This window comes from Phyllobates terribilis, unplaced genomic scaffold (assembly GCF_046119375.1).
Source record: "Phyllobates terribilis strain yellow unplaced genomic scaffold, ASM4611937v1 Scaffold_3__8_contigs__length_932513732, whole genome shotgun sequence".
Lineage (NCBI taxonomy): Eukaryota > Metazoa > Chordata > Amphibia > Anura > Dendrobatidae > Phyllobates > Phyllobates terribilis.
In genome coordinates this window covers 266,004,050-266,026,446 of record NW_027362763.1, presented here as the reverse complement: position 1 = coordinate 266,026,446, position 22,397 = coordinate 266,004,050, and the positions used below count along the sequence as shown (strand labels likewise).

Sequence of the window (22,397 nt, the reverse complement as noted above, 5' to 3'; positions counted from 1 at the left end):
CATCAATCATATTCACGTCTGACAGATGCAAATACAATTGAGTGCAGGGAGGGAGCGACGGTCAGGGCACAGGCAGAGAGAGGGGTGAGCTCACCTGTGTGCCTGTGTCCCGGTCGTCACTGTGCTAAATGCCCGAGGCGGAGGAAGGTGCCGAGTGGCTGCAGGCATTCAGCGATTTTTTTTCCCCAAGAAGCAAGAGGTAGCGCCTTAGTGAGGTGCCTACCCCTTGTTCTGGCCCTGTACAAGACCATTATTACCCTCCGCAGAAGTGGTCAACCGACAATGATCACTTCAAAAACAAGGCTTATAATTGTCCGCTAAGTTACAAATGAACTCAAGGTAGCCACGAAGCAACTGACATCCTTTCTCATATTAGCTAATGTTAATGTTCATGAGTCCACCATTAGAACACTGAACAACAATGGTGTACATTGCAGGATTGAAAGAAGAAGGACACTGCTCTCCAAAAAGAATTTTGAAGCCCATCTATAATTTGCTAAAGATCATTTAGACAAGCAAAAAGGTTATGAGAACAAAGTTCTGCAAATGGATGAAACTAAAATAGAGTTTCTTGGTTTAAATAAGAAGCATTATGTTTGGAGAAAGAAAAACACTGCATTACAGCATAAAAACCTCATACCATCTGTGAAACACAGTGGTGGTAGTATCATGGTTGTTTTTTTTTTGCTGCATGCCATCATTGCGGAACCAATAATTCAGAATTTTATCAGCTAATTCTAAAGGAAAATATCAGGACACCAGTCCATAAGCTGAATCTCAAGAGAACTTGGGCCATGTGGCAAGACAATGACCCAAAGCACATAAGTCGTTCTGCAAAAGAATGCTTAACCTCTTTACCCCCCAAGCCTGTTTTCACCTTCATGACCAGACCAAATGTAAAAATTCTGACCAGTGTCGCTTTCCGAAGTAATAACTCTGAAACGATTCAATGGATCGCACGGATTCGGAGAATGATTTTTTAGAACATTGTACTTCATGATACTGTAGTGGTAAAATTTATTCAATATGACTTGCATTTATTTGTGAAAAAAACAACAGAAATTTGGCAAAAATGTAGCAATTTTCAAACTTTTAATTTTTCTGCCCTTAAATCAGAGTTATGTCACACAAAATAATTCATTAATAACATTTCCACAAGTCTACTTTACATCAGCACAATTCTTGAAGATAATTTTTTTTGATAGGAAGTTATAAGGGTTAAAAGATGACCAGTGATTTCTAATTTTTCCAACAAAATTTACAAAAACATTTTTTTTAGGGACCACATCACATTTGAAGTGACTTTGAGGGGTCTATATAACAGAAAATACTCAAGTGACACCATTCTAAAAACTGCACCCCTCAAGGTGCACAAAACCACATTCAAGAAGTTTATTAACCCTTCAAAATTAATGGAATGTGGAAGGACTCAGAAGGGAAGGAGCGCCATTTGATTTTCTGAATGCAAAATTTTCGGGAATAATTAGCGGACGCCATATCGTATTTGGAGAGCCGCTGATGAGCCTAAACAGTGAAAACCCCCCAAAAGTGACACCATTTTGGAAACAAGACCCCTCAGGAAACTTATCTAGATATGTTGTGAGCAGCATCAACCCCCCAGGTGCTTCACAGAAGTTTATAATGTTGAGCTATGAAAATAAAAAAAATCACTTTTTTCCCACAAAAATGTTTTTCAGCTCCAAATTTTGCATTTTCATAAGGATAACAGGGAAAATTGCACAGCACAATTTGTAGGACAAATTCTCCCGAGTACGCAGATACCCCATATGTAGGGGAAAACTACTGTTTGGGCACACGGCAGAGTTCAGAAAGGAAGGAGTGACGTTTTGAAATGCAGACTTTGATGGAATGGTCTGCAGGTGTCATGTTGCATTTGGAGAGCCCCTGATGTACCTAAACAGTGGAAAACCCCCACAAGTGACCCCATTTTGCAAACTAGAATTTTACAACGTTGATCTGTGAAAATGAAAAAAATATATTTTTCCCACAAAAATGTTGTTTCAGCCTCACATTTTTTCATTTTCAAGAGGATAGCAGGAGAAAATGTACCATGCAGGAGCATTGCTATGCTCTGAGCATGGTGTAGAAGTTTGCTAGCTCTGGTGACCCGGATGATGACATTGGGTCACCATAGCAACGATTGGGCCCCCACGATGACGTCGCGGGGTCGCCGATCCAAGGGCAGAGGACGCTTCCTCCCTCTGCCTGCTCTCTAACTGCTGCGCTCAATTTTGATCGCAGCATTTAGGGGGTTAAAGTGCCGGGAGCAGTGCAGCACCGCTCCTGGCACTGAGTGCCTGGTGTCAGCTGTGAGAATCAGCTGACACCCGATAGCGATCACACGCAGTCTCTGTGCGCGCAAAATCACCTGGACGTATCCATACATCCAAGGTAGGTAAGTACCTACCGACCTGGATGTATGGATACATCCAAGGTCGTGAAGGGGATAAAAAAAGAATAAAGTAAGTTGAAGTGTGATCAAGTCAACGTCCTCACCTTAATCCTACTGAAATGAGGATAGACCAGAGCCAAGCAGTTCAATGGATAAAACCCACCAACATAGAGTTAAAACTGCTTTATAAGTAGAAATGGGCTAAAATTCCTCTAAGCCGATATGCAAGACAAATGAAACAATTATCGGTAAGGTTTACATGCAGTTATGGTTTCTCAAGGGAGTCACAACGGATACTGAAAGCAAAGGTTCACATACTTTAGCCATTCACAGACATGTGATACTGGATCATTTTTCTCGATAAAAATAATTACAAAGTCTAATATTTTGACTCATTTGTTTGATTTGGTTCTCTTTATCTAATTTTAGGACTTGTGTGAAAATCTGAGTTTGTTTTAGGTTAAATCTATGCAAAAATATATACAGTAGAATTCTGAAGGGTGCACAAACATTTAAGAACCAATGTACAGTTATGCCCATTTCAGGGAAGGGGTGAAAACAAGGGGAACGTTAACTATCCATTTAGTTTCCAACACAATCCCTAACATATACATTACAGATAATTCATGCTTTAAATCTAAAGATGAGTGAACTGATTTGCTCGACTATCGGCCAGTGCCCACATCAGTATCCTGTGGTCAGTGAACGGGAGCCCTGCAAACCGTCTCTTACATGCCGGGATTCCAGGTTCTTCTTTCAATTAGCTAATCAAAACAGGAACATTCAGAGAGGTTTTAATTAATAGGAATCTGTCAGCAGGTTTTTGCTATTTAATCTGAGAGCAGCGTCATGTAGGGGCAGAGATGTGTCACTTGCTCACAGCCCGCTTTAGTTTCAATACAATCATTGTTTTATCAGCAGGAGATTATCATTAGAGGACTAAGTGTCATATGCAAACCAGACCAGCTAATCGGTGTAACCCCGCGGGATTATACACAGCACAGGATTCTGACCACTGCTACATCTACAGCAGGGAAAACAGGGATTCTATCAAAATGACATCACTGGAATGGGCATTATTCAACTTTCTATGATCTACATTCCAATGTACATAGCTTATGAGGCTAGATCTTACTGACCGATTCCCTTCAAGTAGTCTTGTACTACTTATCACGGCCATTGATAGTCTGTGTAAAGCGTTACTCAAATTAAATTAATTCCCAATATCCACACTTTTAAGTACAGGCAGTCCCTGACTTGCCGTATTTTTCGGACCATAAGACGCACTTTCCCCCCAAAATTTAGGAGGAAAATGGGGGTGCGTCTTATGGTCCGAACATAGATAGTTGCGTACCTGATAGTTGTGGTGGAGTGGGATCGCAGGTCCCTCTGTTCCCTCCCTCCTTCCTTCAGGAACCCGGTGGTGGCAGCGGCAGAAGAGGTGAGATGCTGCGGACCGGTGTCTGGCTGGGGGCTGGTCAGAGGCGCGGCTTTCCGGTGTGCGCGGCCATCTTCCTAAAGCTGTGATCTACAGGAAAATGGCCGCCCGAGCCGGCTCATGCACGGACTGGTTGCTCAAGTGGCCTTTTTCCTGTAGATCACAGCTTCAGGAAGATGGGGGCGCACACCAGAAAGCCCCGCACACAGCTCTGTCACACCGCTCAGCCAGGCCCCCAGCCAGGCACCGGGCCTCAGCCAGGCCCCCAGCCAGGCACCGGGCCTCAGCCAGGCCCCCAGCCAGGCACCGGGCCTCAGCCAGGCCCCCAGCCAGGCACCGGGCCTCAGCCAGGCCCCCAGCCAGGCACCAGGCCTCAGCCAGGCCCCCAGCCAGGCACCAGGCCTCAGCCAGGCCCCCAGCCAGGCACCGGGCCTCAGCCAGGCCCCCAGCCAGGCACCGGGCCTCAGCCAGGCCCCCAGCCAGGCACCGGGCCTCAGCCAGACCCCCAGCCAGGCACCGGGCCTCAGCCAGGCCCCTAGCCAGGCACTGGGCCCCTAGCCATCTCACCTCTTCTGCTGCAGCTGCCAGGTTCCTGAGGGAGGGAACGGGCCCTGCAATCCTGCTCCACCACCACCGCAACTCCCCGCGGCTGGAGCACCGACTTCCTTAAGTACCCTGCTTCCTGTGACCTTTGCTCCACCGCCCCCCAGGTAAGATACCGTACCTATTCAGACTATAAGACGGACTTATAACGGATCTTATAAAAAATATTTTTTTCCTATATTCCGCCCCAGAATTTGGGGTGCGTCTTATGGTCCGCTGTGTCTTATAGTCCGGAAAAAAAACGGTACATATGATCCCTAGCTTCCAACGTCAGATGTTCAAATAAATAAATACACTGCTCAAAAAAATAAAGGGAACACTTAAACAACGTAATGTAACTCCAGGTCAATCACACTTCTGTGAAATCAACAAGTTCAGTTATGAAGCAACACTGATTGTGAATCAATTTCTCCTGCTGTTGTGCAAATAGAACAGACAACAAGTAGAAATGATCGGCAATTAGCAAGACACCCCTGTAATAATGATAATCTTTATTTATATAGCGCCAACATAATCCACAGCGCTTTACAATTCAGAGGTTCATATACAACAGTCATAAGTAACATAGCTAAAGATAATACAATAATTAAAGCAAAAATAATGACGACCCTGCTCATAAGAGCTTACAATCTACAATGAGGTGGGGATGACACAAAGTACATGGGCTTATTTACAATGATGGTCCAGCCATCTTGAGGGGATGAGGGATAGATAAAGGCTGCATGAGCTCGTCACAGCCAGTATTTGTAGTGCTTTTGGGCACGGTGGAGTTTGGTGGAGACTTATGTTTGGAGAAATAATTAAGGGGCAATAAAAAGACTTCGATTAGTGAACGCGATAGGCCACCCTAAACAGGTGTGTTTTTAGGGAGCGCCTAAAACTGTGCAAGTTGTGGTTCGTCCTAATTTCTTAGGGTAGAGCATTCCAAAGAATAGGTGCAGGTATAAAGGAGTGGTTCTGCAGGTAGTGACCACAGACCATTTCTCTGTTCTCATCCTTTTTAGCTGTTGCTCTGGACACTTTTGGATTTTGTCATTGCTCTCTCCCCTACAGGTACAGTAGCATGAGGTGGTGTCTACAACCCACAGAAGTTGCTCAGGTATACAGCTCATTCAGGATGGCACATAAATGAGAGCTGTGGCAAGAGGGGTAGCTATGTCTGTCAGCAGAGTGTCCAGAGCATGAAACAGATACCAGGAAATAGGCCAGTACACCAAGAGACGTAGAGGAGGCCATAGGAGGGCAACAACCCAGAAGCAGGACGGCTACCTCCTCCTTTATGCAAGGAGGAACAGGAGGAGCAGTGTCAGAGCCCTGCAAAATGACCTTCAGCAGGCAACTAACATCCATGTGTCTGCTCAAATTATAAGAAACAGACTCCATGAGGGTGGTGTGAGGGCCCAACGTTCACAAGTGGGTGTTGTGCTTACAACCCAACACCGTGCAGGGTGATTGGCATGTACCAGAAAACACTAATATTGGCAGATTCGACATTGGCGCCCTGTGCTCTTCACGGATGAGAGCAGGTTCACACTGAGCACACGTGACAGACGTAACAGTGTCCGGAGACGCCGTGGAGAATGTTCTGCTGCAACATCCTCCAGCATGACCGGTTTGGCAGTGGATCAGTAATGGTGTAGGGAGGCATTTCTTTGGCGGGCCACACAGCCCCAGAGGCACCCTGACTGCTATTAGGTACCGGGAAGAGATCCTCAGACCCATTGTGAGACCATGTGCAGTTCCTGCATGATGAAGGCACTGATGCTTTGAACGGGCCTGCCCGCTCCCCAGACCTGAATCCAATCGAGAACATCTGGGACATCATGAACATCTGGGACATCATGTCTCGCTCCATCCACCAACGCCACATTGCACCACAGACTGTCCAGGAGTTGACTGATGCTTTAATCCAGGTTTGGGAGGAGATCCATCAGGAGAACATCCGCTGCCTCACCAAGAGCCAGCCCAGGCATTGTAGGGAGGTCATACAGGCACGTGGAGGCCACACACACTACTAAGCATCATTTCCTTGTCTTGAGGCATTTCCACTGAAGTTGAAGAGAGAACAGAACGGTGAGGTGTGTATTGATTAAAAAATCAAATACTTCTCCGGTTGCCCAACTGCTCGCCGTCCGGTCCTCTTCTTTCCACCACTGAACGCTGCACTTTCAAGACTTCCAAGGCCATGGAGGTCACTGTGCGTCATAAAATTGCAATGTTAAAATCGCGACCTTATGACATGCAGTAACCTCCTAGGCCTGGATGAGGCAATAAGTCCTCATCGAAGGTGAAGAGGCCAGAGATGCGATGTGCCCGACGAGGGAGAGAAGAGGATTGGACAAAGAGCAGCGGGGCGGCCAGACAGGTGAGTATTTGATACAAAGAAACAACAAATATTCACATCTCCAGCCAGCCCACTCAAAGACTTTCGACTATGTCCAGGAAGCAGTGGTCACTGCACGTCAAAGTTGCAACGTTGACGTCGCACCCTTATATTGTGCAGTAACCTCCGAGGGCTGGACACAGCCCGAAGTCCTGCTCTATAGTGATTATGGCCGGAGATGCAGAGTTTGACAGTGGCAAAAAAGAGGACCCTATGGTGGGTGCAAGTATTCGTTTTTATTTCTACCTAGCCCTGTTCCAACTTTCATACAATACATATCTGGGTTATGAACAAAGCTACAGAATGTATCTAGTTCGCAATTTGGGGACTGCCTGTATGCCAAAAAGTCAGATTTTGGTAAGAACTTACCTGTAAAATCCTTTTCAGCGGAGGAAGGAAGGGAGACACAAATCCATTACTTAGTGGGTAGGCGGAGCCCCATAGGATAGTTCACCTCAGATTAGAAAAAGTGACGACAGGCCCCTCCAGTATAAAGGCTCCTCCTACGCCCATGTTCTCCAGTCCGTACACAAGCTAAAGAAGAGCAGACAACACCAGCAGACCAACACATCCCCTTCTGAAAGTTCAGAAATGAGAGAAAACAGGTTATGTAATAGAAACACACAGTCCTAGGCATACCTCACTGGACCTGACAACTGTGTAGAGCTGGCGATACTGGAAGGAGAGCCGTAGAGCGCTAAACCCAGTCCAGATGATCGTCATCAAGAAGGAGACGCGCTGCATCTAGAAACACAACAAAACCACTTCTGCCATGGGAGGGTGCTGTGTCTCCCTTCCTTCCTTCGCTGAAAAGGATTTTACAGGTAAGTTCTTACCAAAATCCGACTTTCAGCAGCAGAAGGGAAGGAAGGGAGACACAAATCCATTACTTAGTGGGACGTCCTAAAGCAGTACCTCACTTCAGGGTGGGAAATAGTGGCAGAATCTCCAACACTCCAACAACTTAGGCAAGAGCGCAAACCGCGCTGAATAAAGAAAAAATAAACAATAAAGAGATAACTTAAACTACCGCCGCCTGCAGGACCCTGCGTCCCAAGGCCGCATCAGCGGAAGCACTCACGTCCACTTTATAAAACTTAGTAAAGGTGTGAACGGAGAGCCAGGTGGCCGCCCAACAGAGCTGCGCTGCCGAGGCCCCCTGACGAAAAGTCCACGATGAGCCAATGGCTCTCGTGGAATGCGCTTGAACTTTAACCGGACAAGGCTCGCCCTTGAGCCGGTACGCTTCCAGGATAGCTGAACGGATCCACCGAGCTATCGTGTCCTTGGAAGCACGTTGACCATGCCGACGACCAGCCGGAATCACAAAAAGAGAGTCCGACTTCCGAAAACCTTGTGTGATAGTAAGATAGAACTTCAATGCCCGCACTAAGTCCAACGAGTGCAAGGCCCGCTCCCTTGGATTCTTAGGTTTTGGACAAAGAGAAGGCAACACAATGTCCTGATTAATGTGGAATTGTGACACTACCTCAGGTAAAAAATCTTCACGGGTACGAAGCACCACGCGATCCGGAAGGAATTCCAGAAAAAGAGGCGAGCAAGATAGTGCCGCCAACTCCGACACCCTTCTCAAAGAGGTGACTGCCACCAAGAAGGCCACCTTCCAAGAAAGAAACGAAAGTTTAGCAGAATCCATAGGCTCAAAAGGCCTATGCTGAAGGTATTCCAGGACTAGATTAAGCCGCCACGGAGCCACAACTGCCCTCCGCGGCGGAAACTGACGTGCGAATCCGCGAAAAAAAGAACGCACATCCCTGCGTGAGGCAATAGCCCTTCTAAAAAGTGCGGAAAGTGCAGATACCTGACCCCGCACAGTACTAACCGCTAGACCCCTGGCCAATCTATATTGCAAAAAAGCCAAGAAGATGGGGATGGAAAAAACCCTCGGGTTTCTTGAAGATCCAGAACACCATGAATAGAAAGATTCCCAAGTTCTGTGATAAATCCTAGTCGTAGCTGGACCCCTGGCTGCCCGCAAGGTAGCAATGACCTCGGGCGAAAACCCGCGACGGGTCAGGATCTCGGTCTCAAGAGCCACGCCGTCAAACAAAGTGACCTCAGGTCCGGACGACGAATGGGCCCCTGGCTTAACAAGTCCGAGCGAAGGGGTAGTGGAAACGAAAGCGCCGCTCAAAGAGATACCAGCGTCGAATACCACGCTCTTCGAGGCCAATCAGGTGCTACCAAGATTACTGATACTCGTTCGAGTTTGATCCGTCGGATTACCAGAGGAAGTAAGGATATCGGCGGAAATACATAGACCAACTCGAACTGGTCCTACGGGGCTACTAGAGCATCTACCGCCACAGCCTCCGAATCCCTGTACCTGGATATGAACGTCGGAACCCTGGCATTCAGCCTGGATGCCATCAAGTCCACCTGAGGAGTCCCCCAACGGGAACACAGCAGAGAAAAAACATCTGGATGGAGACTCCATTCCCCAGGACCCACCTGCTCGCGACTGAGGATGTCCGCCGAGATATTCAGCACACCTGGGATGTGGATCGCAGAGATTGCTGGAATCCTGGACTTGGCCCAAACCAAGATCCGAGAGACCTCCATCATGAGTCTGGAACTTCTCGTCCCGCCCTGATGGTTGATATAAGCGACCGCCGTCGCATTGTCCGACAGAATCCGGACCGGTAGACCGTTCAAAAGGACCGTCCAATGTTGGAGGCAGAGAAATATCGCTTTCAACTCCAAAATGTTGATCGGGAGAGACGACTCCTCTGACGACCAGACCCCCTGAACCCAGAGGTCGTTCCAAACTCCCCCCCAACCCGTCAGGCTGGCGTCGGTGGTAATCACCGACCACCTCGGGAGAAGGAAGGATTTCCCCAGGGATAGAGTCTCTGGACGTAACCACCATCCAAGAGACTCTCTCACCCTGCGGGAGATAACGACCGAGCGATCCAGAGAAGTTGGAGATCGATCCCAATGTGTCAGAATAAGATTTTGGAGATCCCGGGAATGAAATTGTGCAAACGGTACTGCTTCCATAGCTGCCACCATTTGACCCAGAAGGCGCATGCATTCCCGAAGGGACATTGACAACGCCGACCTCATAGCCTGGACCAGAAGCCGAAGGTTCGCCTGTTTGACAGGAGGCAGAGATGCAACTGCCCGAACTGTATCGAAATGCATCCCCAGGAACAGAATGGACTGCGCTGGTTCCAATGACGACTTCTTCCAATTGATCAGCCACCCGAAGTCCATCAGGTACTGAAGGGAGAGGTCGCGAGCTGTTATCGCCTCCTCCGCTGTGGGCGACACTATGAACAGGTCGTCCAGGTAGGGGAGGATCTTAACCCCTTGTCTTCGAAGAAGCGCCATGAGAGGAGCCAGAACCTTTGTAAAAACCCTGGGTGCCGAGGCCAACCCGAATGGTAGGGCCACAAACTGGTAATGGGTTTGACCTATGGCGAAACGCAAAAAACGCTGGTGAACCCTGCCAATAGGGATATGCAAATAGGCGTCACGGATGTCGATAGACACCAAGAAATCGGACTGCGACAGGGTCGCTATCACCGAACGGAGAGACTCCATGCGGAACTTCCGTGTTCGGACGTAAATGTTCAAATCTCTGAGATCCAGTACCGGGCGAAACTTGTCCTCCTTTTTTGGGGACCACAAAAAGGTTGGAGTAAAAAACCCTTCCCTGGTCTTCCGGAGGAACCTGAACCACCACACCCTGCTGCAGGAGAGAGTCGACCTCCTGTAACAGTGCAGCAGCTAGCCTTGGCACGGATTGAATACACGTCTGACGAAACCTGTCTGGAGGTGGAGAATGAAACTCTATGAAATAGCCTGCCGACATAACCCGCGTCACCCAGGCGTCCGATATGTGGGATGCCCAAATTGACCCGAATTGTAGCAGACGACCTCCCACCCGAGAACCCTCGGGGGGATCCCTGGCGTCAATTAGCCTTAGCGGATCTTTTGTCAACCTCCCGTCTGTCCTGACGGGACTGTTGCTTCCAAGGAGTACGAGATTTCTGGGAGGATCTGCCGGAGGACGAAGGACGACCTGATCTCCAAGAAGGCTGACCGAATCGTCCCCTGGTCCGAAAGGACCGATGACCTCTACCGGGCCCTGACCTGCCAGATGTGGATGCCGCTGCCTTCTTTAGAGGCAGGGAAACATCCTTGTCCTTGGCAATCAGCTCCGAAAGGTCCGAACCAAAAAGCTGACCGCCCCTATATGCAAGACTAAGCAAACCTTGCTTGGATACTGTATCTCCGGTCCACTGCTTAAGCCACAGTGCTCTTCTAACTGTGACGGCCGAAGCTTGAGCCTTGGACAAAATTGAAGTAGTGTCCAGTACTGCATCCCTGCCATAACATACGGCTTCTTCCATCAACTGAAAAAGCCTTTCCACTTCTGAACGCGGAGTCCCATCTTGCCATGCCGTTCGCAGCTGATCCAACCACCGCAGGGAAGCCTCACCGGCCCACATGGCCCCTAAGGCCGCTCGGAAACCATGACCTGCGGCTTCATAGATGGATTTCACCGCTGACTCCCATCTCCTGTCCAGAGGATCCTGAAGATTGGCTTTCCCTTTAACCGGAAGCAAGGAGGACTTGCTCAACTGAGACAGGGATATATCCACCTCGGGAGAAGGAACCCAATCAGTGACCATCTTCCTTAGCGCAGGGATACAGAGCATCAAAAAACCGCATCCCCTGGAAGCATTTATCCGGACACCGGCGCTCCTTCTCCACTGCCTCGTTAAGTTCCTCATGCGCAGGCAACGTTGGACGAGCACGGCGCGTTTCCTGATATAGCCGGGCAGACTTAGACGGTCTTGCCGGCTCTTCAGACAGCTGTAACACTTCCCGCATGTCCTTAATAAGCACATCTACGCGGCCTGAAAGTGAAATAGAGCGACCTCGTCGATCCTCTTCCTCGGAATAAAAGATTTCCTCAACCGAACTCGTTGGTGAAACCGAAACCTCTGATGCGCTGTGCGAGGGAGATAGTGCCACAGTCCTGGGGCGCTTTTTTCCTCGTGGCGACGGATGCGATCTGGCTGACACCCACTGACCCAGGAGGCTAGAAAGACTATCAATGGAGCGAGTTAGCGCTTCCACCTTAACATCACTAAGGGTCGAACTTGACGTCGTGGAAGGCCTGGGTGTATCAGAAGCGTGCGACCGAACTTGGAACGGATCAGGAGAGCGGTCCGCACTCCCAGGCCCCTGATCCGACATACCACCCACACCAGATGCCAGGATGTTACAATAAGGATGGCAAATAAAAGGTGTGAAAGTTGCACAGCCTGTTTTCAAAACTCTTCTTTTTTTTTTTTTTTTTTGTATGCCTCAAGCTCTGAAGGGTTAAAGCTCACCGTTAGAGAGAGCTACCCCAGAGCTGCAGAGCAAATAATTTAACTTAATCAACTGGGAGAAGCGCCCTCAAACACAAGGTGTTTCCCCAGGAAAAGAAAAAACAACCCTAAAGAACCATCCTGTTCAGAAGGGGTTAATATCACTGCAACTAAAATACTACACTGCCTACTAAGGTCAGCGAAGTAAGTAGTTTCAAAAGAGAAGCGGTAGCGCTCACTATGTCTCCCTAGCAGGTTAGCCAAAGTGAAAAACGCTGTCAGGGAACCTCTGCCAAAGGCAGAGGGTACTCACCGATACCGCGGCGACCGCTTCTCCTGAGTGTGTGGCGGTGGACGGGGGAGCAGAGAGCAGGAGGTGCCCGATGGAACACGGAAGCCGGAGGAGAAGCAGGGACTGACACAGCGCGCGCCCAAACCAAGCGCTTCCTGCCTGAGATATGACGGCAGGAAGCCAGGAGACGCTAAGCCACGCCCCCCGACAGAGCCAGCGCTATTCAGAGAGCTTCCTGCCTCTATGAAGGCAGGAAGCAAGAAAAGAAAAAGCGTGCGCTAATAAAGAGAGCTTCCTGCCCCAATGATGGCAGGAAGCCAAAAACTTAAAGAAAAAATGTGCGCTTATACAAAAAGCTTCCTGCCTGATACAGGGCAGGAAGCTAAGCAATGTGGGGCCACATATAAACATTACTGGCCTCCGTCTCTGCTCCCCCCAGTAAAGGCAGCGTCTGCAATAAACAAAAACACACAGGCAGTCACACTTCTAGAAACGGCGGCTGCTGCCGCAGCTGTTAAGGCACTCTTATACAAAAGAGCACTTACCCGGCTGAACGCCACAGAGATCCTCAGGGATGTGTGGCGCCGTGGCCCTTTGCTCCCCCCTACGGCGGAACACGCAGGGACCCCCAGATGTGGTGTGCGCCTCCGCCGGGGAGCGCCCTGTATCCCCCGGGGCCGGCAGGCTTCTGTGGGGACCTCCTCAAGGGGTACACAGAGCCGCCAGTGGAGGGTCAGGGGTCTCAGTAGTGCCGAGACCCCCTGAGACCTCTAGACCACGGGGGGTCCAGGTCTCGCTGGATATAAAAAAACAAACTCTTCTGAGGAGCTGCCGAGGCAGCGACTATCCTCTGAGACCTCAGATAAAAGACTGGAGAACATGTGAGTAGGAGGAGCCTTTATACTGGAGGGGCCGGTCGTCACTTTTTCTAATCTGAGGTGAACTATCCTGTGGGGCTCCGCCTACCCACTAAGTAATGGATTTGTGTCTCCCTTCCTTCCCTTCTGCGGCTGAAAACACATCTTTTTAGGGTGGCCTATCACATTCCTAATCTGACTTCAGACTCAGCTTACCCCCTTCAAATTCTATATAATTTCTCAAAATCCTATCAGTTAATGCCAGAACATTCCCCTTGCTGAATTATAACATACTGCGGAATACATTGGCACTAAATACAGATTAATTTTACATATGAATTTTTGTTCATGTATTTTATTTTTATCTTGTTTGCAAATAAAGTTACATTTTAATAGTTAACTTTGAGTACTTATATAGTGGACCCCAAACGATTCCTGCAATATAAAACAAAAAAGTCAGATAGTATTAACCCTCTCTCGCACTTCAGCATCGGCTCCCTGCCTCTGTTCTGGTCACTTTTTTTTCTAAAATTGGAAAACCCCTTTAAATACTGTTGCTTCGAGCTACTGTAAGCAATCAAAAAACAATTTAATAAAAGAAAAAAAAAACATCTGTACAGTATTACAAATAATTTCAAAATACTGTATAAATGCAATGGTGTTTTAGAGGCTGTAATAGGATGATGAAAATATACCATTACTCTCTAGGTAAATACGGAAGATCAGGCACTAGTATAAATGCAATTAACTGGGTCTGGACTGTAATATTTAATATTTTTAATCATAAAAATAACCAGTAATAAAAGGCTCCCGGGCATTTCTGTAATGTGACAGGTGCAAATCATTTTACCAAGCAGAACAATAACATTTCAAAGATATAAAGATTCACAATCAAATAACCTGTGAAGAGGACAAGTGGTGGAAGTTTTCTAGATAAACCAGCAGTGACAGCGTGCAGTAGGGAAATATCCAGGTAATTCTAGCACTTTTATGATACACCATGGAAGAAGAAAATGGCAAAGAAAAAGCTTGGTGTCCATGAAAATGGGAACACTGCCCGGGTTATAGATGTGTTTTTTTACTAAAATTTTTAGGTCATCAAAAGGGATGCTAGACATTTCATTGTAGAGGTTGTCCACTACTGGAAAACCCCTGTCTATCCACTTTAGGGCCTCATTTACAATGAAACCAGTACTCTCCTCCCACAGTGGCACTGTTCCAGCGATGGCAGCACCGATATTCCCGGCGGGTCATGTGACACTGTTGTCACAGGTCTGCTGCAGCCAATTAGCGGTCACTGATTGGCTGCAGCTCATCAATATTCCATCAGAGCGCTGTCCACTCTAGTGAAATAGTGAAGGCTGCAGCCAACCAGTGGTCTTTAAGCTGTACAGTCAGAACGCGGGAAAGGAAATTGGTTATACAATAAGCCGGTGATATTCCATTTCCATATAATATTAAAGTAGATCTGTCTGCTATTCTTCCTTGAAAGGTATAAATACATTTACAAGTGGCTGCTACCACTCCCTTGTCAATGGAGGGTGTTCTTTCAAATGCTGGCACTTTCCAATCTCTGATAGGAGTGTCAGACTGTGAGATCACACTATATGTCCAAAAATTATGCCTCTATAGGTTTTTAAAAAAATTACAGACAAAAGATAAAACCAAAAGAAAAATAAGATTTGCAGCATAGATCCCCAGTTATTAGGTAGTTTAACTGATGACCAGCAGAGACATTATACATATGTATATAGAGTTGTACAAGTTAACCAGCCTTGATGGCTTATTTTTCTAATGATTATCACAGCAGATGATGGAAGTTGGGAACATACATTAAAAGCTCAAATGTAGCAAATACAGTGGTACATGAGCACACCAAAGTATACACGGAATTGCCTTTTATTGATAATGCGTTGTGGGCGGGGTTACCCCGCGTGTCACACGCAGCATCAACCGCGCGCTTTCCCTCTCCCCATTCATCGGGAAAGCGCGCCGTGGATGCTGGGTGTGACCTGCGGGGAAACCCCGCCCACAACCCAGCAGCCACAGTGGGGACCGCGTCACTGATGTCATGCCTCACTTGACGTGACATCAGCAGGGGGTCACATGATGCCTGTGAGCGGCCAGTGATGGCGCCACTCACAGGCAGTAACACCAGCGCAAGGTATTTACAAAGACACTTATTTTCATCATAAAAATACATTGGCCTATTTTCAATAGTAGTGGACAACCCCTTTAATGTGTACAGCAGAAGCCACTACCAACTGTGCTCAGTAGGATCTTGCGTCTGAAGTCCTGAAAAAATGGGATTTGGACGTTTGTGCTGACTTTAATGATGCATAATGAGCCACTTTATGCTCTGTCAGACAACATATTTTGGCAGCATCCGCTTATTTGAAAAAGGCACCAAAACGTAGTCAACCATGTTTTTGTGCTCACATCGAACAGGCGCATTCAGCAGATACTGAGGGCCAACAAAGCAAAAAAATAACTCCACCTGCATCATTAAAGTCAATGACTCAGTCAGCAAAAATATTCTTTAGATGCAAGTCCCAACGGAGCCACCGATATGGGAGATATTTGATGTAAACATAGGCTAAGTCTATGGACCCCATAGCAGCTTGCATGGCTGTTACATCCTTGTAGAGAATGATATCTGCATCTTTGGAAAGTGGGCTGTGACATAAGTCACCTTTTCCATTGGATCAGTGGTTGTCTCATTGGTGGACAGGTCATAATTTGCATTGATGGTATAACCCCTTTAATAACAGATAACGAAATATTAATATTACACATTATGTGACCTACAGTGCCTTGTCAAAGTATTTGGCCCCCTTTTGACCTTTTGCCACATTTCTGGCTTCAAACATAAAATTCTAATATTTTTGGGAAGAATCAACAAGTGGGACACAATCGTGAAGTGGAACGAAATTTATTGGATATTTTAAACTTTTTTAAAAAAATTAAAAACTGAAAAGTGGGGCGTGCAATATTATTTGGCCCCTTTATTTTCAGTGCAGCAAACTCACTCCAGAAGTTCAGTGAGGATCTCTGAATGATCCAATGTTGTCCTAAATGACTGGTAATGATAAATAGAATCCGCCTGTGTGTAATCAAGTCTCCGTATAAATGCACCTGCTCTGTGATAGTCTCAGGGTTCTGTTTCAAGTACAGAGAGCATCATGAAGACCAAGGCAGGTCCGAGATACTGTTGTGGCGAAGTTTAAAGCCGGATTTGGATACAAAAAGATTTCCCAAGTTTTAAACATCTCAAGGAACACTGTGCAAGCGATCATATTGAAATGGAAGGAGTATCAGACCACTGCAAATCTACCAAGACCCGGCCATCCCTCTAAACTTTAATCTCAAACAAGGAGAAGACTAATCAGAGATGCAGCCAAAAGGCCCATGATCACTCTGGATGAACTGCAGAGATCTACAGCGGAGGTGGGAGAGTCTGTCCATAGGACAACAATCAGTCCTACACTGCACAAATCTGGCAAGAAGAAAGCCATTTCTCAAAGATATCCATAAAAAGTCTCGTTTGAAGTTTGCCACAAGCCACCTGGGAGACACACCAAACATGTGGAATAAGGTGCTCTGGTCAGATTAAACCAAAATTGAACTTTTTGGCCACAATGCAAAATATGTTTGGCGTAAAAGCAACACAGCTCATCACCCTCAAAACACAATCCCCACGGTCAAACATGGTGGTGGCAGCATCATGGTTTGGGCCTGCTTTTCTTCAGCAGGGACAGGGAAGATGGTTAAAATTGATGGGAAGATGGACGGAGCCAAATACAGGACCATTCTGGAAGAAAACCTGTTGGAGTCTGCAAAAGACCTGAGACTGGGACGGAGATTTATCTTCCAACAAGACCATGATCCCAAACATAAAGCAAAATCTACAATGGAATGGTTAAAAAATAAACGTAGCCAGGTGTTAGAATGGCGAAGTCAAAGTCCAGACCTGAATCCAATAGAGAATCTGTGCAAAGAGCTGAAAACTGCTGTTCACAAATGCCCTCCATCCAACCTCAATGAGCTCGAGCTGTATTGCAAGGAAGAATGGGCAAGAATTTCAGCCTCTCGATGTGCAAAACTGATAGAGACATACCTCAAGCGACTTGCAGCTGTAATCGAAGCAAAAGGTGGCGCTACAAAGTATTATCTCAAGGGGGCCAAATAATATTGCACGCCCCACTTTTCAGTTTTTAATTTTTTTAAAAAGTTTAAAATATCAAAAATTCCACTTCACGATTGTGTCCCACTTCTTGTTGATTCTTCCCAAAAAAATTAGAATTTTATATCTTTATATTTGAAGCCAGAAATGTGGCGAAAAGTTCAAGGGGGCCAAATACTTTCAATGTAAGGCACCGTACGTTAAGCTTTGCTTCTTCAGAATTAAAGTTACTGATCTACCAAACCTTGGAGAGACAACATGTAAAAAAAAAAACCCAACAAAAGGGAAAACTTCATTGCAGGCTTACCTCTATTAATCATAGTTACATCTGCAATTCATTTCATGCATTAAGCTAGATATCTGGCTAACATAATTAGTGAATTAACATAAGAGAAAGAAAGATATTCTTTAGATAAAATGAGTGCCCAGTGTAGTTTGAAGTGAGATCAGTTTTGCATATATTATTTAAATTTTCTTCATTACGCTGAAAAAGTTATATATTTTCTTTTAAATGATCAATGAGAAAATGTTTAAACGCCAATATCCGAAAACCTCTAAAGATGATTTTGAGCATTAGCTTTATTCTACAATGAATAATAACTCAAAAGCAAAGATAAATAAGAGTGTGGAAGTGTACTGGCCTACAAAGGCTGAAAAAGCCTATCTTCCACCCAAGAATGCCACAATTAATAATGAGAAAAGCAACTAATAGATTATTACATTTGGAATCCGAAGTTCAGGACTTTGAAGTAGCAGCTACAAATAATATGAAATGCAAATTAAAGATATAATCCAGATTAAAAAATAAATGCATGAAATGCAATTAAAAACAATGGCCAAAAACCTACCTAACCTTATCTTATTTTTTTCGTTCGTAAATTAGGTTGGTAAAAAGTAACATGTCAATGACAATTATTCTCACAACTTTCCTGTTGGTATATTTTATCGTAGTTATTTCATGTATTCCTCAAGCCTTGTACATGACCTTGCCTACTCTCTCCCACTCTTTCCACAACCTATTTCCTGACATGACATGGATGTTGCATTAGCCAATGGTAGTATTAGTGCAGCTTCATGATCAAATTAGTGCTAAAAAGGCAAATATAATACATTATTGGTGATAGTGAGACCAAGTATATATTGAGGATCCAAAAGGGTTATGCATTTAAGGAAAAATTTGGATGAACTTCCTATGATCAGAAAACTATGTAACCTAATCCAGGGATGTCAAACACACAGAGGGCCAAACATGAAAAACTTGGACAAAGTCACGGGCCAATCAGTATACAGCATAATGGGCCCCACATATTCGTCCATACAGAATAATCAGCCCACCATAGTCCTCCATACATAATAATGAGCCCCACATAGTCCTCCATACAGAATATTAGGCCCCACATAGTCCTCCATACAGAATAATGGTCCTACATAGTCCTTCATCCAGAATAATGGGCCCCACATAGTCCTCCATCCAGAATAATGGGCCCCACATAGTCCTCCATACATAATAATGGGCCTCACATAGTCCTCCATACATAATAATGGGCCTCACATAGTCCTCCATACATAATAATGGGCCTCACATAGTACCCCATACAGAATAATGACCCTACATAGTTCTCCATACAGAATAATGGCCCTACATAGTCCTCCATACAGAATAATGGGCCTCACATAGTCCTCCATACAGAATAATAGCCCTACATAGTTCTCCATACAGAATAGTGGACCTACGTAGTCCTCCATCCAGAATAATGTGCCCCACGTAGTCCTCCATACAGAATAATGGGCCTCACATAGTCCTCCATACAGAATAATGGGCCTCACATAGTACCCCAGACAGAATAATGGGCCTACATAGTCCTCCATACAGAATAATGGGCCTCACATAGTCCTTCATACAGAATATTAGGCCTCACATAGTACCCCACACAGAATAATGACCGTACATAGTCCTCCATACAGAATAATGGGCCTCACATAGTCCTCCATACAGAATAATGGGCCTCACATAGTACCCCACACAGAATAATGACCCTACATAGTCCTCCATACAGAATAATGGGCCCCACGTAGTCCTCCATCCAGAATAATTGGTCCCACATAGTCCTCCATACAGAATAATGGGCCTCACATAGTCCTTCATACAGAATATTAGGCCTCACATAGTACCCCACACAGAATAATGACCCTACATAGTCCTCCATACAGAATAATGGGCCTCACATAGTCCTCCATACAGAATAATGGGCCTCACATAGTCCTCCATACAGAATAATGGGCCTCACATAGTACCCCACACAGAATAATGACCCTACATAGTCCTCCATACAGAATAATGGGCCCCACATAGTCCTCCATCCAGAATAATAGGCCCCACATAGTCCTCCATTCAGAATAATGGGCCTCACATAGTCCTCCATACAGAATAATGGGCCTCACAAAATCCTCCATGCAGAATATTAGGCCCCACATAGTACCCCACACAGAATAATGACCCTACATAGTCCTCGATACAGAATAATGGGCCTCACATAGTCCTCCATACAGAATAATGGCCCTACATAGTCCTCCATACAGAATAGTGGCCCTACATAGTCCTCCATACAGAATAATGGGCCTCACAAAATCCTCCATGCAGAATATTAGGCCCCACATAGTACCCCACAGAGAATAATGACCCTACATAGTCCTCCATACAGAATAATGGGCCTCACATAGTCCTCCATACAGAATAATGGCCCTACATAGTCCTCCATACAGAATAGTGGCCCTACATAGTCCTCCATACAGAATAATGGGCCCCATATAGTCCTCCATCCAGAATAATGGGCCCCACATAGTCCTCCATCCAGAATAATGGGCCCCACATAGTCCTTCATACAGAATAATGGGCCTCACATAGTACCCCACACAGAATAATGACCCTACATAGTCCTCCATACAGAATAATAGGCCTCACATAGTCCTCCATACAGAATAATGGGCCTCACATAGTCATCCATACAGAACAATGGCCCTACATAGTCATCCAGACAGAAAAGTGGCCCTACGTAGTCCTCCATCCAGAATAATGGGCCCCACATAGTCCTCCATCCAGAATAATGGGTCCCACATAGGGGTGGCGGTTCTGGCATAGTGAGACAAATATAATCACCCTGCAGGCCAGATTTGGCCCACGGGCCAGAGTTCGACATGTAGGACCTAAGCAAAGTACCTAATCTTTTGTTCCAATATGGGGACAACCTACTGTTCTTTTCTCCCCATTGAAAAAAATAAAACATCAGCATTCAAGCATAAGGCAGGTTTTAGACTACTGTAGACACCTACCATAGACATTTATGGCCTAGTTCAAGTGCAGGGGAGTCCTAAGACGCTTGGTCAGATGTTGCGGTTATTTCCATAAAAGTGAACATGTGTGGCCACCTCTCCATTTATTCCCTCCTGGACGTGGCAGCAGGTAGGTGGGTTGGGCAACACCCATCTATTAAACATATTTCTTATTGATTGCCAATAAATGTCTAATATGGGAATATCCTTTTAATGTCCCTTTGTCTCTAAACAGATGAAACTGTAATTTGTTTAAGAATTTTAGGTGAAGCCCTCTTCCCTCATTACTGTGTTATACAAACATTCAATGATTATGAACTTAGCAAAGCAGAAAACATATGAAGTACTTTGATTAAATACTTTAAGGGGGACATATCCAGCTGATTCATGCTGCCCAAACTATGGCGCTATTACACCAGTGTATATTTTACTCTAAAATGCTATGGAGTTTCAGATTAACTACACTTTGAAGAGCCGGCCGGGGACTGGGCATCTCGTATGATGAGTCCAAAGCAGGTCAGAGCAAGAGACCTGTCTGTCATGGGAAGCATGGCGGGTAGAAGTTACCAAAGACCAGTCTTGGACGATATATCGAAGACACTTGACCCAAGCTGGCTTTTCAAATTTTGTTTTCACTGAAATGCCAAAGGGTTTCTGAGTAAGGCACACATGGCTGCAAAAACACAACTAGTGTATGATTCAGGTCGGCCGTGGCTCCCATTAAGGCTTATCTTCATTGAGACGAAATTAAAAACGTACATGTGCTCAAGTATGTTCTAACCATCTTTGCATGTACTGTACTCCGCTATTTAAAGGAAACCTATCATGTCACCAAACGCTATTAACCTGCAGATATGTGGTTAATCTGCAGGTTAATAGCATTCTGAAGCCATGCAGCTGCTGCATTGAGAGACCCGCTGCCAGGAGGAAATGAGCTTTATTCCTCCCGGCAGCCACTGAGAGGCATGGCCGGCGTGGCTTCAGTCACTGCTCAGTACACAGTAAGGGGTGGCTGTAACCATGACCCAGCACTGACTGACAGCCAGTTCAGCACTAATATTCTGTAGAGTTAGCCGTCAGTCAGTGCTGGTCATGCCTCTATGACTGAAAGCCAGAGGCTACAGGGGAGGAATAAAGTTCATTTCTTCCCAGCAGCCAAGCTTTCAGTATAGCGGCCGAGAAGCCTCAGAATGCTATCACCCTGCAGATTGACCCCATACCTGCAGGTTAATAGCGTTTGAGAAGATGACAGGTTCCCTTTAAAGGAGCAGCCAGTGCTCTTCAGCCCAATAAATGGGCACACACAACTTAAACCTACTTGAAGCGGAGTCTATGCAATACCCATGTATCCATGCACAGACACTAACATTCTCCTTCTTCCCATCCTGTACATATCTGCCAAGTTTAAAGTATGTGCATGTAACTACTAGAATGTGTACTCATTGGAAAGATATAATATGTCAGAACAACATCTACCTTCTTCTTTACGCTTTCTGGCTTCCTCTTCACTCCTCTCCTTTGCTCGTAATACTTCATCTGCTTTTGCTAGC

At 45.9% G+C, this 22,397-nt stretch overlaps 1 protein-coding gene across 1 annotated transcript in view; it reads right to left on the bottom strand.

Annotated features, from left to right (window-relative positions):
- Nucleotides 1–22,397, bottom strand: part of RSRC1 (arginine and serine rich coiled-coil 1) — a 350,138-nt gene that overhangs the window by 72,658 nt on the left and 255,083 nt on the right. The window contains exon 7 of the mRNA XM_073674789.1: nt 22,324–22,392. Within this exon, the coding sequence (XP_073530890.1) occupies nt 22,324–22,392 (69 nt within the window). The remainder of the gene's footprint in view (nt 1–22,323; nt 22,393–22,397) is intronic.